The following is a 9,560-nucleotide window of genomic DNA, read 5'->3' as shown; positions in this document are numbered from 1 at the left end:
AAAAGTTCATAAACAGGCTTTTAGAACATAACACTGTTTTTCATCTCCAACAAACACACAGGAGCACTTTAAACTGATTCAAAAGCGAACGATCTGAAAAGCGCTTCAGAGCGCAGTTCTAATAGGAAGCCAAATAGAATTGTCTTTTGAACTGCTGCTCCATTGAGAATCACAAAGTGTAAAGGAAAAGGAGAACTGATATCTCACAATGCAATAACAGATCCCCCTCCCAATAAAAAGAATCAATCAACACCCAGTACCAATGTTTATTATTCCAGTTTCATCTAAATCAATTTTTCTGCATTCAAAGGCATTCAGATCTTTTAATTGCCTCTCTTTTATCATTGCCCTTTTGGTTTTCTTTTTACTTTGCTTTTTTTTCTCTCTCTCTGTGTACCTTGGTTCTGAGCTTGGTTGCGAGATGCTCGCTTGTATTGTGTTCTTCTTTTAAATCATGCATGTCACTACTACTGTCAGCCTGTAAAAGAAAAGCAGAATGTCAGGGTTTGTATGATGATGATTGTAGAAATTATAGGTAATTTGAGTTTGTTAGCATCAGGGATATTCACTCCTTCAGTGTTCCATTCAGTGTTCATTCAACAGTGGAAGTGAAATGCATTTTACACCGGTGTTGCTGATTTTGCAGCTTGTTTTACGTTCAGTTATTGCATTATAGTTAGTGTCATTTTTGTCTGTCCTTTGAAAGTCTATGCAACCAAAATGTTCATGCATTAAAGAAAGACATTGTAAAAGTAGTTCAAATAATTTAATCCAAGTCTTTTGAAGAAACATGATCGCTTTATATGATGAACAGATTTAATGCAGATTTTTATAGATATATGAACATTGGTCAACTTACATAGAGCTCATCAAATATGGTGAACACAGAAGTTTGCTTGATGCACCAAAACCTATGAGGTTTTTGCTCAGTTGAGTTTATGGGTTTGGAATGATACGAGGATTAATAAATGTGACCCTGGACCACAAAACCAGTCATAAGGGTCAATTTTTCGAAATTGAGATTTATACAACATCTGAAAGCTGAATAAATAAGCTTTCCATTGATGTATGGTTTGTTATGATTGGACAATATTTGGCCGAGATGCAACTATTTGAAAATCTGGAATCTGAGGGTGCAAAAAAAAAAAAAAAAAATCAAAATATTGAGAAAATCGCCTTTAAAGTTGTCCAAATTAAGTTCTTAGCAATGCATATTACTATTCAAAAATGAAGTTTTGGTATATTTACAGTAGGAAATGTACAAAATATCTTCATGGAACATGATCTTTACTTCATGTCCTAATGATTTTTGGCATAAAAGAAAAATCAATCATTTTGACCCATACAATGTATTTTTGGCTATTGCTACAAATATACCCCAGCGACTTAAGACTGGTTTTGTCGTCCAGGGTCACAAATAATGTCAGTATTTTCATTTTTGGCTAAACTATCCCTTTAATGATCAGTGCAAATATGGCTAAATGAGGACAAATAAAAATTATGCTGATTAAAGCGGTGACACCAGTGTCCCTGGTTTTGAATAGTGTTTTTATGTATTTTTATTTATTTATCTCCCTCTTTATTTTCCACATCCTTCCTCAAGAGGTCGATCTAGCAGGAACTCTTCCAGTCACAATTACCAATCATGAAGCTGAAAGTGTGCCGCAAGTCATCCCAGCCGTGAGCGAGCCTTTCTTCCTCTTAATGAAGGTCAGAGAAGAGGCCCCATTTCTCTTTTTGGGTGATAATTCATCCCTATCTCCTGTTATCTGTGCCTGGCCCCTTTAATCCTAATTGTATTGTATGATTGTGCGATGCTTGCTTCTGTGTCTCTGAAGCATTACCCTCCTCCTTTCATTATCAACCAGTGCCTTGAACCTCTTTTAATTTCCATTCTGTTTTATTTCATTCAATCATTGGTCTCTGTCTTTCCTTTTTCATTAACTCTGCCCTTTGCACAAGGCATAGGATTCTCTAAGGGGCCCTTATTGGGCTCCTTCATGAAATATTATATTGTAAAAATATTTGACCATGAGAATTGTCAATTTTATACGTCTCCCGTCGGTCATACGTTTCTGCCCGATACTCATTTCAGTTTTGATTAGGGCTTGGTCCCAGCTATTGATAATCACAGATTGATATGGGGAGAGAATGAAGAAGAGGAAACAGATATGTAAACAGCCGAAGATGGACTGGGCCTGGCCATGACTGGACACTTTCCCAGACATGTGGTCCAATCTTGAGGCATCGATGGCTTGTCTTTCACCGTTTTCCCAAAATGGCATTATGCTCATCACTCCTATGGCCGCTCCAAAAAGGGGCCCAGGATGGTGCGTGGGCTAATGAAATTTCTCCAAACCAAACAGATTTTTTTGTAAATATATATTTTGCAGAGGTTCCAGAAAAATGCTGGCTGTGACAGCTGACTAAAATCAATTTCCACACTGGAGAGAAATGGGAGCCAAGAGCCACGGCCAGAACAAACACTGGCAATTTGAATATGCGAAATAATGTCAGTCTGTGAGGAGGAAGCAGGCTGGGGGAGGGAGATGGAACGGAGGGGGGGTGGGGGGGTGGAGGTTGAGGCAATACTCCACTTTTCAACCCACTGTCTCATAATGGATAGAATTTTCTGAATTTTACCTTTCAGACTGGCAGCCGGAGTGAAAAGTTGCTGGAGGTCATCAGGGGTTTGCTTAGTGTTGACTCAAAACATGCCAAAACAACTTTTAACTTCCATTACAGTCTGTCTATATAATTGGCTGACATAGCAGCCCTTAGGGGAGGGAACATTATAATTCAGTTCATTTTTTGGTAAGTGCCAGTGGTCTTTAAGTATATAATTTGCCAATGTAAACAGTTCATTTTAAATGCGGGTTACTTCATTGGCTCTTCACTGCTGCTATTTAGCAGTCATTTACAATAGGTAATCTTTGTCATTAATAGTAAAACAAACAAATTATATATATATATATAGAGAGAGAGATAGAGAGAGAGAGTAGATTATTTATTTTTTGAGCTATGGTAGTAAATACTGTAGTAACCTAACCTTTAAACCTGTTGGTGGCCCTTTAAAGTAGTTTTATCACAATACAGTCACCTTTAAGACTTCCTTGGAATTAAATTTCTCAACTGCATATAAGGTGACGCCCAGGCAAAAGAGGGACTCAGTCTGCTCTTGAATAATGTCTGCATTCCCACTAGGTCAGGCATTTGAAATGCTCTTCATGTGCTTTGTATATTTGAGAGCATTTCCGTTGTAAACACACTCCCATTTCCGCTGTTGAATCCGCGATGTTACGCACAGAACTTAACTTACCAAGATAATTCCTAAGGGGTGAATATTGGCTTACAAAACAACATGCAACATAGTCGCAGAGGTTTTTTGGCAGAGCACACTTCCAAATTCTCAGAGGGAAAACATCTATTGCAGCATCATGCGAGCAGAATCACAGCAGCAAATGGGATGTAAAAAGAATAAAAAGCATTGAAATGTCAACACGGGTTTGTGAGGAGTCCTGAGTGGGACCGCGAGTTAGCAGTGGAAAAAGCCACTTAGCGCATCAGGACCATGGACAGCTACTGTACCACCGTATCCATCTCATGAACCCCGTGTGAAACATGGGGGTCGGAACACGTGGGATTTACACAGTGTTACCGCTGATTCTGAGAAAACCAGGGACAACCACATCAGCTGAGATGAAACCTAATTGTTTTGCTGTATTTCATGGAATTGTTGTCATTGAGTTGACCTCTTTTCGTTCAATACCACTGAAATATCCATTCATTCATTTTCCAAGCGGCTTGTCCTGTGTCGGGTCGCGGCCACTGAAATAACGCGCCATCATTTGAGCGTCAAGATTAGTAAAACATTTCATTTGCAGTTAGAAAAATAGAAGACTGGTTACCTTAGGTTTCTAAAAATAAAATCAAGTGGTTAAAAATATAGCAATAATAATAAATAAATAAATAATAATAATTAAAAAAAAAAAACAAATAAATATATATATATATATATATATATATATATATATATATATATATATATATAGCAATAATGTAAAAATGTATATCGTTATATAAATTACTTTATAGATTTACTCATAATTTGTTAAAATAAATTGATGGGGAATTTCTGTTAAGTTCATTCATTTGACTTTTCAACAGAGGGGTAATATTAAAAAAAAAAAAAAAAAAGTTCAAGTTCAATACAGCAGGCGGTATTCTGTAGGTCGGTCATATCACAAAATACTACTCAGCTCAACTTTCAGGCTTTAAATTGACTGGGGCTTTACTAATGGCGTATTTTTATTTTTATTTTTTTGGGGGGGGTTTTTTGTCAAGTACCTACCTCAGTTGCCTTTGTGCATCTCAGTTGACCTGCAAATGCTTGAGAGTAATACACTTTTAAAGTAACAGTTATCTGAGCATAAATGGTGCTCATGTCAGTAGCAGATGCATGATATCGAAATATTACTAGTATCGTAAAGGTAGTTAAAGTAGCTTGAAATGCCAAATGATTTTAGTGAATAAAAGTAAAAATAACATTTCAAACCTGAGTTTGTTCTCGTAGCCTACTTTACATTGCATACACTGAGATGCAATATCTCTCACATCAAAACACGAATGTACATGCACACCTTTGCATGCGTTGGTGAGATGCTAAACTCCTCTGTAAGCGCTTAAAAGAGGCGCAAACAGCTCAGATTGCGCACGTGAGCGATCCATAGTATGCACGCGGAATATCTCCTCCATTATAACGAGCTCCCGTTTAATGACGCGCGCGCCTCAGCATGCTTGATTTCACAAATCTCACTTCATTTGGCTTTGAGTACATCATCTCTATGTCAAATGCTGTGTGCCCCAATAATTTCTGTTAATTCCCGTTGTAATTTCTGTTTCTATCAGGCTGGTGTTCTCCGGATTTCAAGCTGCACTGCTCTCGGCTGTGCTCTGAAATGGAGAGGGAGGCTGAGAGGCGGTGGAACGGTAAAGCTTGATGGATATCGAGCCGGCACCACTAAGAAACACACTTCATGCTCTCCAGATGCATTTACCATCAGCGCCTCATTGAGGATTTATATACACATGGGTTTAGCTTAATTGAAAAAAAAAGTTATATATATAAATTCATGCTTTATGATCACTAAATTATATTGAAAGACAGCGGCTGTTTTTATTTTTGTCAGAAGATATGGCATAGATAAAAGTTCAGGTAACTAAGTTTGCTTTTAATATGCATATATTATTTAAAATAAAGTTACAACAAGAGTAGCAGAAATATTAAACAATTTAAAAATCATTCTTAAGGCTAAAAATAAACCATTTTCATCTACAAGCTACACGACTAAAACTCCTCCATATATGTGATCACATATCTAAAAATCAATACATCTGCTAATATTCAGCTATAATGTGACCTTGGAAGAGCAAAACTGAGCTAATAAAAATTAATAATTATTATAAAAAGATATAAATATTTATAAATAGATATAATAATTATAAATACCCCTCACCGGTCAGAAAAAAAAAAAAAAAAGGTTTGACAGATTAGACGCTTTGGGGTGAAAAAAAAAATCTCAAACGCACAAAAATAATAGACAAACCGATACATTTGTAAAAAAAAAAAAAATAAATACATTAAGTAATACTTATTGGAATGCATACATACGTACAGGCATTTATCTCTCAACATTTAGATTAATACCTGCGTGTTTTGAAATAACGCTGTATCGTGTAATACGATAGAAACAATATATGTATCATGTGCTAAATTACAGACAGATCCCTCTTCATGTCACGCTTGAAGGCCTCTCCACGAGATATCACATATCTTATACATTTCGCTTAATAATTACACCCGTGCTTCTCATATATCAAGCTCCTTGCCTCAGGCTCATTAAGACCCTGATCTTTTTTAAACACTCAAATTTGCATGTTAAAGGTTTTGGTGCGCGAACCTTAACACAAAACATTACCTTGAATTAGTTGTCTAATACTTCTGTTCACACATCTGGGTGGATTTTGACAATTATAAATGAATTCAGAAGTGTATTTCTCATATATAAAAGAGAAAAGGAGACAGAGATCATGTGAAAGACAGGGATAATTAACCGCAGCTTCAATGTAAAATATGCTCTACTGAAAATAATTAAGCAACTTTACTGTGACCATGAATCTAATGTTTAAAGCAATTACATGAAATCTGAATCATTTAATAAATAATTTCTGCCAGACTTCGTGCAAATATCTGTTAGAAATATTTACAGATGAAAATAAAACGCATCACCCAGCGCAAGGTTTTCATTTGCGTTTCATTATTTGTGGCATGTAATGATTCTATGAGCAACTGGCATTGTTTTCACAATGCCAAATTTGCGTGGGTATGTTGCCATTCAGAAAGGGTCCATGGGCATGTTCTACACATGTGAGATTACAGCAGCAAAACAGGTGCAAGCCCCAACCCAGCCTGTCCCAGGAGAGCTTTGGACAATTGTTCTCATTTAGGAAATATTGGCCTGGGGGCCACTGCCTCAGACAGCACGCTTATTTTCAGAGATCTTTAATACCGTTTGTCTTTTCATTATTTATCTTGTTTAGACATTTCAGTGTTTGCGCATTGAGGTTTTAATGATTACTTGCCATACGCGCTGCCATAATGTAGGCTACGTTATCAAAAAAAATAAAAATAATAATAATAATAATAAAAACAAATCGGTTGTAAAAGGAATCATAAGTAATAATAATAAAAAGAAGATAAACGTCAAATAAATTGTCAAAATACCTTAAATAAATAAAGCTTAACTTTAAGTGCACAGTAGAACCGTGTTCGCATAAGGACAGCGATGTTTAAAATAAGAATTTGTCTTTTCTTCAGGCATCTGTCGTCTCTGAAGGATTGACGCTGGTAGATGTCAGGTTTTATTACAAAAAGGTTGAAGGTCTGTGTTTGTAGACCTTCAACTAAATGGATTTGGGGAGGGAAGAGAGTCACCTCCTTTTCCTCCCCGATCTTTGTTTGTGTTGTAATATACATATTTTGGTAGGTATTATGTGGCTTTCTCAGAGCTGATTGGGCGCTCAGGTTGGCGCGTGAACGCCCTGCGATTATGTCAGATCGCGTGCAGAGCGAACCAGACCAGCCTTTGAACTTCACCGCTTTTGGCTCTCATTCACGCGCTTCTCCTCATTTCCCAGCCAGGTGCTTCGCGGGGCGAGAATCCTCCGAGAAAAAAAGCGTGCAAACAGATCGCGGAAACTTCGCTTGCTGCGCTGGATTTTGTGGCGCGCGTGGCTGTTCTTCTCTCAGCCGAATAGTGTCGTTTTGAAGAAGAGAAATCTTTCAACTTTGCGACAAACACGGAAGAATTAGTGGATTTTTCCCCATTGATGCCGTTTTCCGACTCCTCCGGCTCTCCAGAAGTGGCATGATCCGTGTCTGTCTGCAAGATAGGTGAATACTATTTTCTCTTGGTTGGTCGAAGAACTTTTTGTTGTTATTTTAACAGGGAACCGTAAAAATGTCAAAGCCGGTAGATCACATCAAGAGACCCATGAACGCCTTCATGGTCTGGTCAAGAGGCCAGAGGAGGAAAATGGCTCAAGAGAATCCCAAAATGCACAATTCAGAAATAAGCAAAAGACTTGGCGCCGAGTGGAAGCTGCTCTCTGAATCCGAGAAGCGACCGTACATCGACGAGGCCAAGAGGCTGAGGGCTCAACACATGAAAGAACACCCAGACTACAAATACAGACCCAGGCGCAAACCCAAGAACCTCCTCAAGAAGGACAGGTACGTGTTTCCTCTTCCCTACCTGGGCGACACGGATCACCTGAAAGGACTTCCGGTCTCCGCCACGGACTCGCTCTTAGGTTCCTCGGAAAAAGCCCGTGCGTTCCTGCCGCCTACATCAGCCCCTTACTCCTTCCTCGACCCGAGCCAATTCAGCTCCAGCGCTATCCAGAAGATGACAGAGATGCCCCACACGTTGGCCACCAGCACTTTGCCTTACGCATCATCTCTGGGATACCAGAACGGCGCATTCGGGAGCCTGGGTTGCCCCAGCCAGCACACCCACACCCACCCGTCACCTACAAACCCTGGGTACGTGGTGCCGTGTAACTGCACCGCATGGTCGGCATCGAGTTTACAGCCGCCTGTTGCCTACATACTGTTCCCAGGTATGACCAAGAGTGGGATTGACCCGTACTCATCAGCACATGCCGCTGCTATGTGACTCCACCACTAAAAACAGTCTTCTCTTTTGAAAACTTGAATACAGCAATGCATGTACATAAGAAGAGAGGAATGATCAAGACATTTATACTGAGGCCGTGTGGACATGAACTTTTCACCATCTACGAGAGGTTCCTTGGATCCCAGCTTGGATCTTGGAATAGATCTAAGGCAGGTGCCCAGAACTGTAAGAAATGTAAATGTTCAAACGTTTATTATTATGGCTACCGGATTTGGATGCCTTTAATTTTATTTATTATGTACAATTTGATGCTATAATAATGCTACTTTTGTTTGAACACTTAATATAATTGTTATTCTCATCATATTATTATTATTATTATTTGAATGACTTTGATTTGCACAACTAACGGTTAGGATTCATGTTTCTTGTACAGCCTGTTGTATTTACAATTCTTTTTGGCACTCTGAAATTCAAATGATACGACTTTAAGGATTTCAAAGTGAGAAATTCAGCGTTTAATAGATTATACGGGTTATGCTGTTTATGATGATCAAACCGGCACCTAAAAGTAGACGGTCTATTTAAAATATCAAATGAAAAAGAAAAAATCCTTATCCTTCAATATTTTTCATTTGGACATTTTCTTTTCTTTCCTGTGGTTCAGTGATAGTCACTCGTTCATTTGATTTCAGAAAGAACATAAAGTTTGAAGCGAAGCAGTTCATGTTGTATTTTTTATCTGCGATGGTAACTTAAATCCTGTCATGTTAATGGAAAGGAATATGTATCTAAAAGGGTGATACCTCGATTCTTTGTTCATTTGCCGAGCAAAGACATTTTGAATAAAGACAATCTGTCTTAAAAATTCATAATCCTTGTTACATTGCCTGTTTAAACAATTTATGAATCTTCTTTTTGCTATGCTCTTATAGGCTACAGTCGTGCCAAAAGGTAACAGGCATGTCAGTAGTAAGTACGATGATCCCAAACATGCGTTTTATAATGTTTACTCTTCCAATTTAGCGGGTTTTATTTGTGCATTAAAATATAATGAATTTTGTCGGGCCGAGAGAACAGCACAGGCCTTAACTGCTAAACATAAAACTGAAATTGATCTTACACCGATTAGATATCTACGATAATTATCTTCTCAATCAGCACTGCTTAAATAGTCAAACGTTTCGGCGGACGCTGTCTAATAACCATCTGGCTTTTCGGCATAGATTTGAGATGAACTCTGTCAGCGCGTGGCGTTCCCGACTGCTCTGTAGGGACCGCCGGTCCAAATTAAATGGCAAAACAATTACTGTACAGGGACGCTTAGGGAAACTGAGGGCGAACATGAATTGTGATTTACCC

The 9,560-nt window shown here is 38.3% G+C and overlaps 1 protein-coding gene across 1 annotated transcript; it reads left to right on the top strand.

Moving 5' to 3' along the window:
* Window positions 1-7,008: 7,008 nt before the first annotated feature.
* Window positions 7,009-9,020, top strand: sox14 (SRY-box transcription factor 14). Its single transcript, XM_058779110.1, has one exon. The coding sequence runs from the start codon at window positions 7,521-7,523 to the stop codon at window positions 8,235-8,237; it is 717 nt and encodes a 238-aa protein (XP_058635093.1). The 5' UTR covers window positions 7,009-7,520; the 3' UTR covers window positions 8,238-9,020.
* The last annotated feature ends 540 nt before the right edge of the window (window positions 9,021-9,560 follow it).

The sequence above is a fragment of the Onychostoma macrolepis genome, chromosome 06, assembly GCF_012432095.1.
Source record: "Onychostoma macrolepis isolate SWU-2019 chromosome 06, ASM1243209v1, whole genome shotgun sequence".
In the NCBI taxonomy this organism is placed as follows: Eukaryota; Metazoa; Chordata; class Actinopteri; order Cypriniformes; family Cyprinidae; genus Onychostoma; species Onychostoma macrolepis.
This window is presented reverse-complemented; position numbering and strand designations above follow the sequence as displayed.

What these genes read in the sequence shown, in the direction of transcription:
- sox14 (XM_058779110.1), top strand. Translation starts at nt 7,521, where the DNA reads ATGTCAAAGCCGGTAGATCACATCAAGAGACCCATGAACGCCTTCATG.